General features: G+C 35.2%; 1 protein-coding gene across 3 annotated transcripts in view; it reads left to right on the top strand.

Annotated features, from left to right (window-relative positions):
• The window catches only part of SMAP1 (small ArfGAP 1), a 214598-nt gene that overhangs the window by 96403 nt on the left and 100462 nt on the right, over positions 1 to 17733 (top strand). For all 3 annotated transcript variants that reach the window (XM_021000139.2, XM_021000140.2, XM_078155295.1), the window contains exons 3-4: positions 9486 to 9571; positions 17602 to 17677. In XM_021000139.2, coding sequence (XP_020855798.1) covers positions 9486 to 9571; positions 17602 to 17677 — 162 coding nt within the window. The remainder of the gene's footprint in view (positions 1 to 9485; positions 9572 to 17601; positions 17678 to 17733) is intronic.

Raw genomic sequence — 17733 nt, 5'->3', positions numbered from 1 at the left:
ATTTTTTAAAAAGAGTTCTTCCTTTGGAGCTAAAATCTGCCTTTGCAGTTTCCACCCATTTATTACTGTTAATAAGCCAAACAGAATGTCTGATCCCTTGTTCAAGTTACAGCTCTTCAAATACTTAAAGATACTATCATGTGTTCTTTTCACCTTTCCCCAGCAGATCTTTTCTTTTCCAGGCAAAATATCACCAGTTCTTTTAACTAGATGTCACAGAAGTTAAATGTATATTGACAAAAATAACATTTATATAGTACCTTAAAGTTTATGCAACATTTTGAAAAAGAGAGTACTACCTTTGTAACAGATAATCTTCTATTTCAAGACACATCTAGGTGTTCCTTTATAGGGAATATTAACTATTTCTGCTCATTTTTTTCTCCCTTTATTTCCTTAGAATATGTTTTTTCCAAGGAAATTCATTTTCATTTTTTGAGTACCATAGAAAGTCAACTCCTTGAGGACAGGCACTGTTTCATTTTTGTTTTGTATTCTCAGGACTCTGTGCATAGTAAGTGCTTAATAAATTCTTGTTAATAGGTAGAAGATCTTCCACTGTAAAATACCATGAAGGAGTAGCATTTTTCCATGGCTGTTTCTTATAGACTAAAGGAAAATCTCATTTTTGATACTCTTGGCTTTTTGTGACTGTTCTCTTAGATATCTCTGTTCCTTTAAGATAAAAACTTTGGATCATATGCACCTGTTTCAGTAAGATACCCCTTCTCGGGATACTGCTTTTTGAACTTCCCTGTTATACAATCTCTAGTTTTCTAAAATTGGCAGAAATTCTGCTTGAATATTTTATGTGGTTTCGTATTAGTTCATTGAATAAATGGTTCTATTTGTAAGTATGCTGACTGCTATCTTGGTTTCTTTTATGGAACCACAGAAATCTTTAGCTTCAACAAGCATATCTGGAAGAGCTTTTCTTTTGTTGGGGACACTAGACTGGAATCAAAACAAACCTCAAAAGAGCAATAATTACATCTTAATGAATGTTAATTGGTATTTAATCTGATAACCATCGAAGCAGTCAAACCCTTTAGGGTCCTATAGTGGTGTCCTTACTAATTGGCATGATTTTTTAAAAAAGAAATATTGACACTTTTCTGTTTTAGCATTTTATTACTGAATAAGCAAGTGTAACTAGTTTTCATGTGACTTTTCTAGCTAGTAGTTTCTGCTGAATATTTGGAGAAATGATCCTCATTATTACAGTCAACCAGCAGGAATGTTTCAAGCACTTCCTATGTGCCAGGCACTTCTAGGTGCTAGGGATACAGATACCAAAGGGAGACGGTTCTTACCCTCTGGAAGCTTAGATTCTGCAGCCTGGCAGTATAAGATTTTAAGTCCTGTTTAATCTCTGAGAACTTGTAAAATGGGATTTGGCTGTTATTTTGGTCACTGCCGTATTCAGATTGAAAGTATATGTTTTGTTCAGTTGTTTCAGAAGACTCTTCTTGACCCCGTTTGGGGCTTTCTTGGCAGAAATACTGGAATGGTTTGCCATTTCCTTTTTCAGCTCATTTTATGAATGAGGAAACTGAGGCAAACATAGTTAAGCGACTTGCCCGAGGTCACATTGCTAGTGTCTGATGCTGGATTTGAACTCAGGTCTTCCTGACTCCACACCCAGCGCTCTGTCCACGGTGCTATCTTGGTTAATAATGGAACTGTGTAAAACATTCACAAAGGGACGTTGACCTGAATTGTACAACCTCATTGTTACAGGTTCCGTTAAGTTAGTGTATGAAGGTCTTTGGATTTAGGGTCATTTTACATACTCTTCTTACAAGGATTATGTGGGAGAATTAAGCATTTATAAAATATGTCCTTATAATGGGGGATTTTACCATCTATATTGATGCTTCTTCAAGCTCCCTAATCTCCCAATTCCTCAGTGTCCTAAAATCTCCTCCTTTACTCCACTTACACAAGGAGATAGTTATATCCTGTATCTCACAATTATTGCAAGTTCTACTTTTTAATCAAAAACTCTGATATTACTCTACTTCTATCTTTCCATCTCTCCTTATACCTCATCGCTTTAAAACCTATTCTTTGCCCAAGTCTTGATCTCTAATGCCTCTATCTCTCAATACTTTACCAGCCCATTATACCTGTTTTGGCTTAACTTTATTCCCCTTCCAATCTTGACCCTGTGCTTAACCAGTTCATCCCCCACAGTCTATATTTACTCCCTTCTGTCCTATCACCACTCATCCCTTGCCAGACTTTAATGCTGGATTATTCTTATCATCTTCCTCCTCTGCTCCTACTCACTCTCTGTTGATCAGAGCTGGATGAGGTCACATAATGTTGAGTGCATTATAAATTTATGTTGCCTAACTTCATTGTCCTCACATCAAAGAGGCAATCCTTTATTTTCCTCTGATTCTTCATCTCACTTCCCACAGAAGCTACTTCAAGTCCTTTTGGTACTCTAGGCTCCCACATCTCCTTCCCCTTCACAGCTGAGAACCTTAACTTTTTTTCCCTGAGAATATTGAGGCCATTTGATGTGAACTTCCCCTCTCTTTTTCATTTCCAAATCCCTTGATATCATGCCCCTCTAACTGTGGATGTATTTCTTTTGCTTACTGGAAAGTCCCAAAGACATCTCAAACTCCACATATCCAAACAGAACTCATTGTCTTTCTAACCAGACCTATCCCTCCTCTTCTGAACTTCTCAGTGCTCCATGTTTCCTTAGTTTCCCTATAATTTCATAACCTTGGATTATCCTTGACTCATCATTCTCCCTCACCCAATATATCCAGTCACTTGCCAGATAGTGCTCTTTCTACATCTTCCACAACTTTAAAATCTGACACCTGTTTACTTACACAGTAACTACTTGGTTCATGCCCTCATTACGTCTTGCCTAGATTGATAAGAAAGAACTCTTATGAGAGAGATGGTGTTGGAGCTGAGCTTTGAAACTAGGAATTCTAAATCGCAGAGGTGAGGAAAAGAATGTATTCTAGGGATGAGGAACAGTTCCTGCAAAGGCATGGAAATGGGAGATGCAGTGGCCTCTGTGAGAATGGCAAGAATGTCTGCTGCTAGTTTAACTTGACCAAATAGTTCATGAAGAGGAGTAATATATAAAGGCTGCAAAAGGTGAGTTGGAGCTGGCTTGGGAAAGGCTATGAATGCCAAACAGAGGAGTTTATATTTGATCCTACAAATAATAGGAAGCACTGGAGGTTATTGAGCAAGAGAAAGAGCTGGTTAGACCTGTGCTTTAGGAATATCATTTTGACAGTTTTAAAGTGATCTTTGATTCCTCTCTCTCTATATATATAGAATCACTCTATATATTCATTTAGTTGCCAGATGCTTACAGTTTTACATATGAAATCCTTCTTTCATCTGTACCCTTCTTTCCACTCTCAAAGTAACCACCCCAGTTTAGGTACTCTTCTCCATTAAAGTATTTTACTTCAGAGACTAAAACTAGTCTCTCTTTTTTCTTCCCTCCAATCTATTCTTTTTACTCTTCCGAAAATATAGTTTTTCTGTTGTACTCTGTAGTACTCCACTCCTCAGAAACCTTCACAGGTTCTTTTATTGCTTTGTTTTGAAAGCCCTCTATAGTTTTATTTTTTCCACTTTATTTCAAAAATAGAGCAATTGTTAGATTTAAATATAGCAAAGTTCCCTTTTTTTCATGCTGTACTTTAAGCATGAAGAATTCAGAGTTAATAATTAAGTGATAGTGATTTCTGGTATAATTAATCAAGTGATAGTGGCTTATGGAAACGGATTTCAGTGTCTTTGAAATTCCAGTGTTTGAATTACTCTTTAGCATATGTCTTTGCTTAAAAGATAGGAGCCAAATTTGTTCTCAGAGGCACAGGCATGCTCCTTCTGTCAGAGGAATAGACGTAAACAAAGTTTTTAAGAATTATGTTTTTCTCCTTTTAAAAATTGGGAAGATTATTCCCTATGGATTAGTTTGCTTTCAGAAACTAGACTAGTATTTCCTATAGCTAGTCCATTACTCTTAACTCAAATCCCTTGCTGCTAGAGACAAGAGGCTTGCAGTTTGAAGATAAATATGAGAAAAAGCTTAGTTTTTGTTCCAAAATAAATACATGCTATTTATCAGCCTCATTTCTCTACAACCAATCTGCTTTTTCTCAGCCTACCAGGGAAATTGCATCCTTAATTTCCAGGAGCATTCAACTTTTTTGGTCTCTTAACAATGTACTTCTAACAGTTATCTCCTCTTTTGAGCAACAGAAGTTGTAAAAGAAAAATAAATCCAATGCTTTGCTGATTATACAACAGGAAATACTTTTATGGGCTCCTATACTACATGTGAAATTTCAGGATACCTATTATTTACAATATTTGAAGATTTTCGTTATGTTATAGAAAGAAGACTAGAAGTCAGGACACTTGGATTTACTCCCAGCTCTTTGGCTGTGACGCTGCTAGGGCATAGAATAGATAGAATGCTGGAGCTGGAGTCAGGAAGACCTAAGTTCAAATGCTGCCTCAGACATTTAGGAGCTGAGTGATCCTGGGCAAATCACTAAATTTCTTGTAGTCTTAGCTGAGACTCTATACATTCTACCCATTTGTAGAATGGGGATAATAATAGCATCTACCTCACAAGGTGAGTATGAGGATCATATCATATAGTGCTATAGGGAATTTGTTGGACCTTGCTTTCCTCATTTGTAGAACAGAAAGTGGGACTGGTATACTGGATGATTTCTTAGTTCTATTCTAGGTCAAGAATTTATTCTGTTGCTGTATAGAACAAATAATAAAACATATCTTCATCCTTTTGGCAGAGCAAGGGGGCTACTAGGGCAGAATGTTGTATACATTGTCAGATGAAGTCACTCTATCAGCTTTTAAGGGATGGAGAGTGATGATTTTTATGACAGGAGAAGGTTCAGTATGGCAGAGGTGGTCAGAAAGCACCAATAATACAAAAAAGTGTAGGAATCATAGGATTATAGATCTAGAACTACAGAGACTACTTAATTTATTATCTATTTATCAACCTTCCTTTCCAATTTAAAGATGAGAAAACTGAGGGAGGTTAGATGTCTTGTTCTGTGTCACAAAGGCATTAAATGTCAAAGGCTTAGAATCCAGGTCCTCAGACTCAGTCATCCAATGTTCTTTCCAGTGTACTGTCCTGGAATTAGGTGGTTTCTAAGGTCCTTCCAGCTCTTAAAAAGTTATTGTTGTAAAGTAATAAATAAAACTCTTGATAACCTCCCTCCCCTCCCCCATCAAATGGAGCGGCCAAAATTTGTCATTTGTGGGTTGAAGAAGGGCGTTTAGAGAAGTGAAGACTTTGCTTTAGATTAGACAATTTGGACTAGTGAACTAAAAAAAAAAAGGTTAAACTGAAGATGTTTTCCTTACTAAACCTCAGGTATTGTAATTGTATTATAGAAGGGTGGAATGTCCTAGAATGCCTAAGAAATTGGAAAAGAATAACAACTCAGCTTTTCCTGTTACTGATGAATTATATGACCAAGTCATATAATTTAATATTTACTTCCTTCACAAAGTAGAGATTAAATTAACCAGCTATTTGGCCCATGTTGCCATAGTTGTGTTGGCTATGAACCAAGTGTTTTTCATATCAAGGCTTACTAATTTTGATGTATTGTATTTGTCATTTCCATGTTGAGATACACGTGACAGTGCAGACTAGTAAAAGAACCTTTCTGGATTAAGCTCAGGAGCCAAAAAATAACCTCACTTGAGCCTTAAATTTACATCCTAATGCTACTTTCTGATGTCATATTAGATCATAATGTTCTCAGTATTTACCACAACAAAAATTTCAAGCCATATTATTTTTGTTTTCTGTCTTGATGGCCAAATATGAAGTTATTTTCAACATAGCGAATGGATATAAATCTTAGATTGGCCACGTTTAGTATATTTTATCTTCTGTTGTTGAGTGTTCTACACATCAAATATAATAATTTGTATCATGCTTTATAATTTACAAAGTACTTTCACGTGAGTTCTTATTTAGCCACTAGTTAATGATCATCCAAGGAAATGGTATGCTTACATTAAGGCAGATAAATTGTATGTATTCCTTAAACAGTGATTCTTTATGTATTTGGTGCTGGTGTTGTCTTATCAACTTGCTGATACTGAAACATCATTAAAAGTTTTCTAATTTATATTGTTTAGAAGAGTCCAATGTATAGCCAACTTTCTAATTCCTGAAGATAAAATCAGAAAATAATTTTTCTCCTTCAGCCTCATAAAACAAATGGAATTGTAGATCTAGAGCTGAAAACCTAGAGAGTGTGTTTGATTTAGCTATTTTCATTTGCTACTTTTGTTCTATAAATATATTTCTGGGTTAATTTCTTTGGTTCCTGTTGTTCTATAAATCTCTTTTGTATCTAATATTTTTAAACTTAGTCATTTGAAAAGGTAGGTTTGGGCCAAGTTGTGAAGGGCTGGAAAAGATATTATTTTATCCTAGAGTCAATAGGGAGCCAGAAAGGGAGTAGGAAAAATGACACGATCATATCAGTACTTTAAAAAATCAATTTTTGGCAGGTAGTTGAAAATGGGCTGGAGAGAGAAGTGAAAGGAGATGGAATTGTTGTGTTCCAGGAATAGTAGCGAGAAGGCAAATGCTGTTGGATCCTGGATTAGGTGGAAGGAAGTAAAAGTACAGGAAGATTAGAAGATAGAAAGGAGAGTAGGTTGTGTAGGGCTTCCAAAGCCAAAGAATTTTATATTTGATCCTGGATGTGATAGGAAGCACTGGAATTTATTGAGTGGAGAGGTAATATTATCAGACCTGTAATTAAAGATTATTTAGGGACCTGAGTGGAGAATATACTGGGATAGGTAAATGAGAGAGACCAGCCATAACTATTTCAGTAGTACAGGTGTGAGGTGATGGGGGCCTGTACAAGAATGCCATATGTATAAGTAGAGAGGTGTCGAAAAGGTAGAAATGATAGGACTTGGCAACTGAGTGTAAGTGAAGGGTCAAGGTGGACACCTTGGTTGTCAGCCTGGGTCACTGGGAGGGTGGTAGAGCTCCTGTCAGTGATAAAGAAGTTGGGAAGAGAGGAGGGTTCAGGGTAAAGATAATGAATACACTTGTGGATATGCTGAGTTTGAGATGTCTACCAATCATCCATTTTGAGTTATCTAATAGACAATTGCTGTTGTGAGACTGGAGACTAGAAGAGAGGTTAGGCCTAAATAAATTTGAGAATCATCTGCATAGAAGTGTTAATTAAATCCTTGGGAACTGAGGAGATCACCAAGAGACATAGAAGCTAGAGCAAAGAGAAGAGGGCTAAGGACAGACCCTTGTGAACAGACACTGCACAAGATTAAGTTGGTGAGCATGACCTGGATGAAGATCCAGGAAAAGAAGATTGAAAACCACTAGAGAGCAGTGTCATAAAAACCTGGAGAGAAGAGAATATTTTGGAGAAGATGATCCACACTGTCAAAACTTGCAGAGAGATCAAGAAGGATGAGGCCTGAGAAGAGGTCATTAAAGTTGGCGGTTGAGATCATTGGTAACTTTGGAAACGGAGTCACCAATAATGAGTAAAGAAAGAATGTGACATTATGAGTAAAGAAATAATTGTGTAACACATTCATCAGTGATTTTTTTTTGGTTTTCTGCTTTACACAACAAATTACAGTGGCTGCAAATGAATATTTTCTAAATAAATTTGTATTTTAGTAAATGCCATCACAGTCCCATTTTCCTAAATATACCCATCATGACCACTTAAGTACGTAGAAATAAATATATTTGGGAAATCAGCTTGTTGAGAAAGTGGGTGTTGAAGTTGTCCTTGTCTACCTCTTTTTTTTTTCACCAGGTTATTTTGTTCTTTCTTTGCATTACACTTCGTGATCAAGTTTTGTTTTATCTCGGAACATCACTTATTAGAAAGTAGATAGTAGCATACTTTTAGGTAATTATCTGAGCTTCAATAATGCTTTTGATATATGGGCTACTTATCTCTTATAAAGCCCTTTTAAAGAGAATTTTGTGTAAAGTACCAACTTAGACTGTGGCCCAGAAATTAGAGTGTAAATTGCACATTTGGTTCACCTTTGGCCTTGATAGTTTATTGATTGTATATGCTTCAGACAACCACCAAAATTTTGTAATTTTAAAATTCATATTTTTGTGTTTAAACTTGATTCATTAAATACTAAATTGGGGGTGGGGAGTTCTGGCCTACTTTGGTGTTCTAGGTGAAGACAGTAAGTAGCTAAATGATCAGGAAGTGTCTGGAGTCGTGAAGGCCTGAGTTCAAATGTGTCCTCACATACTTACTGGCTGTGTGACCCTGGGCAAGTCACTCAAACTCTTGTTTGCCTCAATTTCCTAACCTGTAAAATGAGGATAATAGCACTTTGCAGGGTTGTTATGAAGATCAAATGAAATATTAATTGTAAATTAATGTGCTAGTGCCTGGCACATAGTAAGTGTTACATAAATGCTAGCTGCTATTATTATTTATTATTATTGTTAATCTGTACATGAAAATAAAGCACAGTATAACATGCAAATAGCACTTTACTGTTTTCATAGCATTTTTCTCATATTATCCCTTTTAGCTCTTTAGTGTCCTCATTTTACAAATGAGAAAACTTAAAGGGAAATTAAATGGCTTGTGTAAGGTTGTTGAACCTAGGTCCTGAAATGTATTAGTTGATCAATTAGTTCCTCATCACTGGACATCTTCAAATGTAGTCTCGGTGACCATTTACTTAATCTAGAAATTTTAGAGGTAAATTCCTGCTTAGTTCTGTGTTGGACTAGATTCCTTGTAAGTTTCTTTCCAATTGTAAGAATTTTCTAAATCTACATTTGTTGCCTCTCTCCATCCTCCGACTACTCCACACTGTATTTTAATATAAAGAGGTACCAGCAATCAGACAGGCTTACCAAAAGCTTCTCTTCCTCTTCCCCGACCTCCCACCCTCTTTTGTGTATCTTAGATCATGAGTTAGTTTGTATTCAATACAGATGTTGCAAGATATAGCCAATATTTTAAAACTGGTGAAAAAAGTTATATTTATTTATATTTTTCTTTGAGTATTTCTTATGAATCTGTAGAAATACATCCTAGAGAGAATGTGTTAAATTTTCATGTTTGTCCTTTAAAAAAAAATCTCAAATACTTTTAGTCAACTAAACATATATCTTCTGCATGTAAACAGACATTACAGAATGTAGTTTTTATGAGACAAGTACATATATTTAATTTTTTTTAACTAAAAGATATTACTGTGTCTGAAGCTATGGGAAATATACCATGTGTAAGAAATAGATTAATAGCTTTAATTTAAAATTAAGTTTCTTTGAAAAAGAAATATACTTGTAAGTGAAGACTCTTGTATCTGTTATTTGAATAAGTACTCAGATGGGAAGTTATTTATGTTTTATCTCTGACCGATTTTTTTTTGAAATTTTTAATTTTCAGTGCATGCAAGATATGGGAAATACAAAGGCAAGAATGCTCTATGAAGCTAACCTTCCAGAGAACTTTCGACGGCCCCAAACGGACCAGTATCCTTTTTGATTATTAAATGATTAAAACATCTGTTAACGTGTTTGTCTAATCTCAGTTTGCCTGATAGTTTCTAAGAAGATGGAGATTTTACCATAGTGTTATTCTTTAAAGAATGAAACTGACATTCACCTAGTGCAGGAAGAGCTCAGGAAATATTTTTAATATGCCTGTAGCATTATTGATTTTATATCAATTCAGAAGTCCACTATTAACTATAAAATTTGATGACAGATTTTTTTTTAAACTTTGTTTAGGGAGGCACTTGTGTTTTTGGATATTTTAGATTATGATGGTATTTTTGGCTTATGAGCACAGTGAGTAGTTAAAGACATCTCCATTAAGAAATTATCGTATTTATACAAAATCATCCTTCGCTGTATCATAACAAAAGACAACATTCATTCTTATTTATGGATTACTAATGGCAATTTGCATTATTCTTTTACTGCCGATATTCCTGCTTTAGGAGCCCTCAGGCTCACATCCTAGGCATTCTCAACTCCTCACTATCTCTTATCCCCCTGTTGTCAAGGCCTGTACATTTCACCTTTGCATCATCTCTCAAATATGCTCTCTTCTCTCCTCCGACACTGCTATCACTCTGGTGCAGTATCTCACCTCATACTAGATTATTTCAATAACCCGCGCCAGCAGTTGCCCTTCCTCAAGTCTCTCACCACTCCAATCCATTCTCCATTTAGCTAACAAAGTGACTTTCCTAAAATGCAGGTCTGACCATGTCACTGTCCTCATTCAACTCTACTGGCTCTCTATCGCTTTCAGGATCAGATACAAAACCTTCTGTTCGGTGTTTAAAGCCCTTCGTGACCTAGCCTCCTCGGACTACCTTTCTGGCCTTTACACCTTACTCCTGCCACATGCTCTTGATATATTGACATTGGCCTACTAGCTGCTCATCGAACAAGATGTTCCATCTCCTGACTCTGGGCATTTTCCATTGCTGTCCCACAAGTCTGGAATGCTATCCTTCCATATTTCTACCTCCTGGCTTCCTTGGCTTCCTTTAAATCCCACCTGAGGGGGCAGCTAGATGGTGCAGTGGATAGAGCACTGGCCCCGAAGTCAGGAGAACCCAAGTTTAAATCCAGCCTCAGACCAAACACTTGACACTTACTAGCTGTGTGACCTTGGGCGAGTCACTTAACCCCAAATGCCTAAAAACAAAACTAAACAAAAAATCCCACCTGATATCCTGTCTCCTGCAGGAAGCCTTTCCCAACCCTTCCTCTTAATTCTAGTGTCTTTCTTCTGTTAGTTATTTCCTATTTATCCTGTATATAGCTTGTTTTTGCATATTTGTTTGCTTGTTATCTCCCCTGTTAGATAACTTGAGTGGCCATGTCTCCCCTTGTTTTGTGCCTTATCAGAGTCATCTCTTCTGTTAAAGTTTTTAAGAATCTCATGATTTTTTTATATGACTGAGAAACACATTCCTAGAGGAGAGTCTTTCAGGTGGCATTTTGCTCTACTAAATGAAATTCTTTTTATAGTCAACAAAAAATAAGCACAATAGGATCTTAAATTCTTTGCATTTTTTAGTTAATTCTGTGACTACAAAAGGTATCTTTCTGTAGAGTATCACTTGTCAAAACTTACAATGTTGTCTTTTGGCATTTCATTAAGGACGTCCTCAAAAATTGGATATGTTTGTCTTATAAAATTTTTGTAACAAAAGTAAAGTCCTTATGGGTTGGAAAGTAGGATCTTCATATTGTTATTCTCTTGATTGTCTTTTATTTGGGGGGAAGGTTTAATTAGATCTGGAATTTGTTTTCAAATGCTTCCTTTTTTGAAATACTTTGAGAATAATTTCTTTAGCACTTAAAATTGTTCTCTCCTCCATGGGGGTCCCTTTCTATGTATTGGTCTGGTCTAGCTGTTCTTCCTATCTTGGTTTCTTTTAGTGACATTTCTACTTCCTCATGTAGGGTATCTGAGACATATTTCATTTTAGAAGTCTTTATAGAACTTTTCCAATTTTTGTCTCACCTTCCTTCCAGTCTTATCCTTAGGTACCCTTAGGATGACTTTCTTATAAAGATGATAATGATAGCAGAAACAACAACTAATACATAGTAAGCTATGTGCCAGGTTCTCAAAACATTTGATCCTTATACCAACTCTGGGAAGTGGATACTACTATTATCCTCATTTTATAGATGAGAAAGAGGCAAAGAGGTTAGATGACTTCCCCATGATCACACAGCTAGTAAGTGCCTATTTGAACTCATGTCTTCTTGTTTCTAGGCCCTCTGCTCAGTTCACTGTACCACCCAGCTGCCTGTGTAAGCTTTTTTCTCCTCCATTTCTTTTTGCTCTTTTATGAAATCATAAGATTCAAAATTTTTCATTGGGGTCTTTTGTAATATTTTGCAAATGGATTTGTATTCTCAGTCATTCTCTCTGTTTGGAGAGATCAGATGTTTATTGTCTGAGGTAGGTGTTCTTGTTCTCTGCGTTATGGCAATTGACTTTTGTTGGTTAAATTTCCTTAGGAAGTAGTGATAGTCCATGTTGATGTCTGCTGTTTCATCCATTGCCTATGCCTATTTTTAAAAAATCATGTTTGGTGTTGATTTTGATCTTTAGCAAACCACAGAAAACTGATTAGGAAATGACTCCCATTTTGTTAGTTATTTCCTCTCTCTTAAAATATAGTCAGATTTCTTTTCTGTGTTTGATATTTTTTGGTGCTCCACATATCTGGCACTTCCTAGCTACTTTTTAAAGAAAGCATTCATGATGTATAGGTGTGAGGGGTTATGGACTATTATTATAAATCTTAATGGCCCTTAACCCATTGTATAATTGGACATATTATTTAAGTTGATACTGTGCATAATTTCAGTGTTAACCTCATTTTAAACCTTGATTTCTTTTTAAAATAATTAATTGTATATCTATATGTATGCATGTGTATACACACATATATGTGTACGTTTATGTCTGTGTGTGTTTATATGTGTGCGTATTAGGAAGTAAATAGTATTATTTCTTTCATTACTGGAATATAATGCAGAGGTGTCTAATTCAAAGATGAGACCACTGCAAAAAAAAGTGAGGCCCCAAACAGATGAAAATAAGTTGGAAAATGTTCAACAAAAAACCCCAGACACACAATACAACATAGATAATGTTAATTTGTAGCTTTCTTAAGTCAAGTGGGAAACGTTTCTATTTGACCTTGACTCAACCGTAAGGTCTGGGAGAAGATTTCTAGTTATGTTGTTTGGCATTCATCTTGTGTTCCCTACTTCAGTTCTTCCTTTAAATCATGTCATGTCTCTTCATATTTCAAGTATATTTGATTGTCATTTCATGAAACTTGTTTATTTTCCATTTCATTTCAATTCATTTGAACAGATATTTATGGAATGCCAGGTCTGTACAAAGTAGTATTAGGCTAGGGGTTTTCCTCTTCCTAAATGATACTCTTCAAAATCACTTTAAGATGATATTCCTCGCTATATGAAGAAAGTACTGAGCAGAATATTATTTTTTAAAAATGTTTTCAATCATTCTGAAAAACAAAAGGGAATTCTTTTTATCGACAAAATGTACCTAGTAGTTGTTATTTGCAACAACTTAAAAATAGAAATTCTTTTACATAAATTCACTGTGCCTAGTTGGATATTATAAAAGATTGTTGCTGTTGCTTTTACCTTAGGACTGGCCTCAAGTTATAACAGAACCTTTCTAACTTTACTGTAGTACCTTCCCTTCCCTCCTTTTCCCCACTCCCCCACATTTAATGTGCTACTATAAATTTTTTTAGAATTTACCTTGTTGATATGGCAATGTTGATTTCTTTTAGTGGTTTCTTCGCTCATACATAAAGCGCCAAGAAGTGAAGTTCATATTTCAGTAGTAAAGTACCTATTCTCAGTTTTATCAGTCTTCCTGTTCTAAAGCATGATATTCATAGAACTGCCTGACTTGTATAGATGCTTGCCTTACCCTTATAGGTAACTAGAGGCAAACTGAGTTAAACGGCAGTATTTAAACTAGCATAATATGGGACCTCCCTACAAACTTAACAAGATTTGTCACTTTTTAAAAGCTTTATAATTTTTAAAAGTCATGTAAAAGCTACTGTGAAAGTGTAATTTCTCATGTGGGATGTGGTTAATTATAGGCTGCATGTACCAGTGCATGACAAATGATAAAGCTTTACATTAAGCTTTTCATTATTAGGATTTTTGGTCTTATCTATAAAATTTAATTACTTCATTTTCATGAGATCTATTGTGCAGCAGAGCTAATCCACAGTTCTCCTTTGAGGTTATTTGAGCTTTTCAAAGTTGTTCTACTGTCAGTAGTATGTGCCTAGAAAATGGAATATTGTGTTCTATGAGAGTAGATGGTAATTTAATTGTCTTCAAAAGTGGTAAGTATCTGTAATGAAAGCAGAAATGTTAATGTGTGTGTGTGTGTGTTAAAATATAATACATGAATTGTTAAAAAAATCTCTGAACCCCCAGAGTATTATTTTAAAGGCCTTTTGGGGGAGGGAGATATGGGGAAGAGAGGGAGAAAAAAGGGTTGCTCTACTGAATGCTTTTTGCTTTCGTTGTGAGAAGAGGTTTTTTTTTAACTTCAAGTTGCACAACCTGAAAGTTTAAATATTAGTGGAAAACGTAGTCTTTATTGTTATTTCCTGATTAGTTACAGTGTCACTTTTCTCATGTTATTTGTTTTGTTGTGTTGATCCATGTTGAGATAGCTTTAAGTCCTCGTGAAATTTGGCATCTAGGTAGTGGGCAGTAAAGATAAAATATTTCATTACTATTAATTCATTAAAATTAATTTTAATATTGGTTATTACTCATGAAGGAGACATTTGATGATGTGGAAGATATTGTATAAAGAAAGTTGCATGAGCATATTTCTTGCTTAGTTCTTTTGGTATTTAGAGCCACAAACAATAGGGGGAAGCATAGAGAAAATGGAGAAGATGAAATAGAGTGAATATAAACAGACAAAATAAGGTTTTAAATATTTGCTGTGCGTGCGTGCGTGCATGCACGTGCTTTTTTTCTTTACTATTTTGTATTAGTAAGAGAGACTTTGCTTTTTTAATAATAGTGAAGTCAACCAGGGATTCTTTAAAGTTATAAATATTTCATGAGAGAGACAATGGATTTTATTATCAAATTTTAATACATAGTATAAATCAGATACTACTCCCAAATATTTAAATTTGTCATTAATTTTTCTTCTTAGAAGATAAAATATTAGTCTTTATCCTTTCCTCAAATCTCTTAATACAAAAATGTGCTTTGAATTTTTAGTTCTTTAATGAGTGAAGTATTTCTTATTTCAGAGCTTAGTATTCTTAATACTGTATATAATGTTCTTTTGAGTAGGAAGTGAAAGCAGCCATAGGTATAATACTGCATAAACTCATGTTTTTGTATTGTGAAGAAAAAAAAATCTGAAATCTCTGTCGCAAACCTTGCTTCATAAGATACTGGATTTGAAAGACTAACCATCTATGTACTTCCTCCTGACTACTAAAATTTTTCATACAAAGTAGTGAATTGGTGAATATATTATTTAACATCCCTAGCTAACAAAACTCCAAGAATCATAGGGAACGCCTTATATGGTGATCTTTGGAGGAAAGTAGTAGTTAAAAGATATTTTTATAAATGTATCACACAGTAATTGCCTAGTATGTGGGAAAAGTTCATGAACTGTTTAGGTAAATGGATTTTAAGGTATTCCTGAGTCTGTGTACCTCAGAAGGCTATTATCAGTCATATTCACTGGGTTAGTTACCTGAGGCCTGTTCCTTAAAGATGTAGGTATGGCATTACTTTCCAGTTTTTGCTGTTTTTACTATCATTATCAAATAGTAGTTAAACATTTAATATATGAGCTTGGCACTGTGCCAGATGCTTCTCCAGTAGATTAAATATTTGTGTTTTCTGTCTTATGAGGGAGTGTTTGTCCAGATTTTGTCAGATTGTCAGTCCATGGCTATATGAAGGTTTTAATGGGTATTGATGAAAATTGGCACCCAGAGAGATCAGGGAAGAGAGAGTGGGACTTCAGGACAGATTTTCAGACCGTGGTAATAAAGAAAGAGAAGAGAATCCATTTATAATGGTAGCTCATCTAAGAAGTCTTTGGTTTAGGTATCAGGATAAACTCATCCATTTATGAGATTTCAAGGAAAGGATGTGGATTCATTTGGGGTTGGGGTAGTGAATGATTTCTGGAGAGACCCCACATAAAGAAAAGTGAGACCTGAACTTAAGAAAAAGCTTCATTTGCTGTTGTGATGTGGGTCTTTATAGCTTGCAAACGTGTTCCAACCTCCTTTTAGTTTTCGTACTAGAAAGTACCGTTCTGTTGTACACAGTAACAGCAACATTGTGTGATGATCAGCTATGATAGACTTAGCTCTTCTCAGAAATACAGTGATCCAAGATGATTCCAAAAGACTCATAATTGAAAAGGCTGCCCACATTCAGAGAAAGAACTATGAAGTCTGAAAGCAGATCGAAGCATACTATTTTCACTTTTTCCTTGTGGTTTTCTCTTTTGTTCTGATTCTTCTTTATAACATAACTAATATGAAAATATATTTAATATGATTGTACATGTGTAGTAACCTCTATTGGATTGTTTGCTGTCTTGGGGACTGGAGGAAGGGAGAAAAATTTGGAACTCAAAATCTTACAAAAATAAATGTTGAAAACTATTTTTACATGTAATTGAAAGAATAAAATACTGTTTATAAGGAAAAAAAGAAAGTGCTGTTTTAGGATTATGTATTTTAAAACAAATAGGTGTACCATATTTAAAGTCCAGCCTTAAGTATGGTATTCTCTAACTACCTGGCCTAGTCTTCCTCTAGTACTTCCCAGACCTACTCTGAACTCTGTGTTGAGATGACCTGTCAGTTGGAGAGGGTCAGATAAACTTAATCATCAGATGTGAGTAACTGACAGTAACTGGTTTGATGTATTACTGTCCCAAAGAGCATTTGAATTTTAACAAGGTTCAGCGCCTTAACTCAAGGAAATGAAGCTTTTATGGTGGAGTTTCAGGTATTGATGGTACAGTTTAGTGGGAGAAATATTTTTGGATAAGGGAACTTTCTGAAATAAATTAGAGGGTTATAGATTTTAGAGCTGGAAGAGACCTTAAAGATTATCTAACCCCATCATTTTACACATCAAGAAACTGAGGCCCAGAGAATTTAAGAGGGTGATGGTGACACTTGTCCAAGATCATACAGGTAGTAAGTAGTAGAGCTGGAATTTGAAAGTAGATTTGTAATGCCAAGTCCTGTCCTCTTTTCACAATTAACGTACAAGCATGAAGGATCTCCTGTGTATAAGGCACAGTGAAATCATCCTTGCCTGCAAGGTAATATGTATGCACATAATTATGTACAAAATATACAAAATAAATACAAGTTGACTATGAGTGAAACATTAATAGCCTGGACAGATCACTTAAGCAGGATATTCTGTTTAAATTAAGTTGGATCATAGTGGCATACATAAGTGAAAGAAAGCACCACTGACTTAATTCTTGTTGTTTTTCTCATTTCCCAACCTAGCAAGCAAGGTAATTACCCATGACTGTATTAATACACAGGGATACCTGTTTGACACATTGAGTGACATTACATTGAGAACCAAAATAAAAAGCTAAAAATGCTTTATATACTCTCTAGTGTTCCTTTTTGTCGTTTTGTGTTATGAGCTAAGAAATTTTCTCATAGGTATTGAGAGATTTTTGTTGTTTAAGAAAATCTTTCAGAAGAAAATAAAATTTCTGGAAATAATTGCAAGAACAACAATAGGATGCTGAGGGGGAGAAGAGTGTATTCTTAGTATAAGAATAGTATGAGAAAAGGCACAGAGTTGGGACCAGGAAAATCTTATTAAGGATGAATGTCTAAGCTTTGGTAATGTGGGTCAAGAGAATGGGTCAGAAGGAAATAGACATTGCCACATTTTTTTTTCCTTAAGTTACTTGTTTTCAGAGCAGTGGAATTTTTCATCAGAGATAAATATGAAAAAAAGAAATACTATGACAAAAATGCAGTGACTGTTACCAATGTAAGTACATTTTCCCCATCTTCTCCTCTCTACCAAATGCTTAGTTGATGTGTTTA

Source organism: Phascolarctos cinereus, unplaced genomic scaffold, assembly GCF_003287225.1.
Source record: "Phascolarctos cinereus isolate Bilbo 61053 unplaced genomic scaffold, phaCin_HiC Scaffold_5;HRSCAF=322, whole genome shotgun sequence".
Taxonomy (NCBI): domain Eukaryota; kingdom Metazoa; phylum Chordata; class Mammalia; order Diprotodontia; family Phascolarctidae; genus Phascolarctos; species Phascolarctos cinereus.
This window is presented reverse-complemented; position numbering and strand designations above follow the sequence as displayed.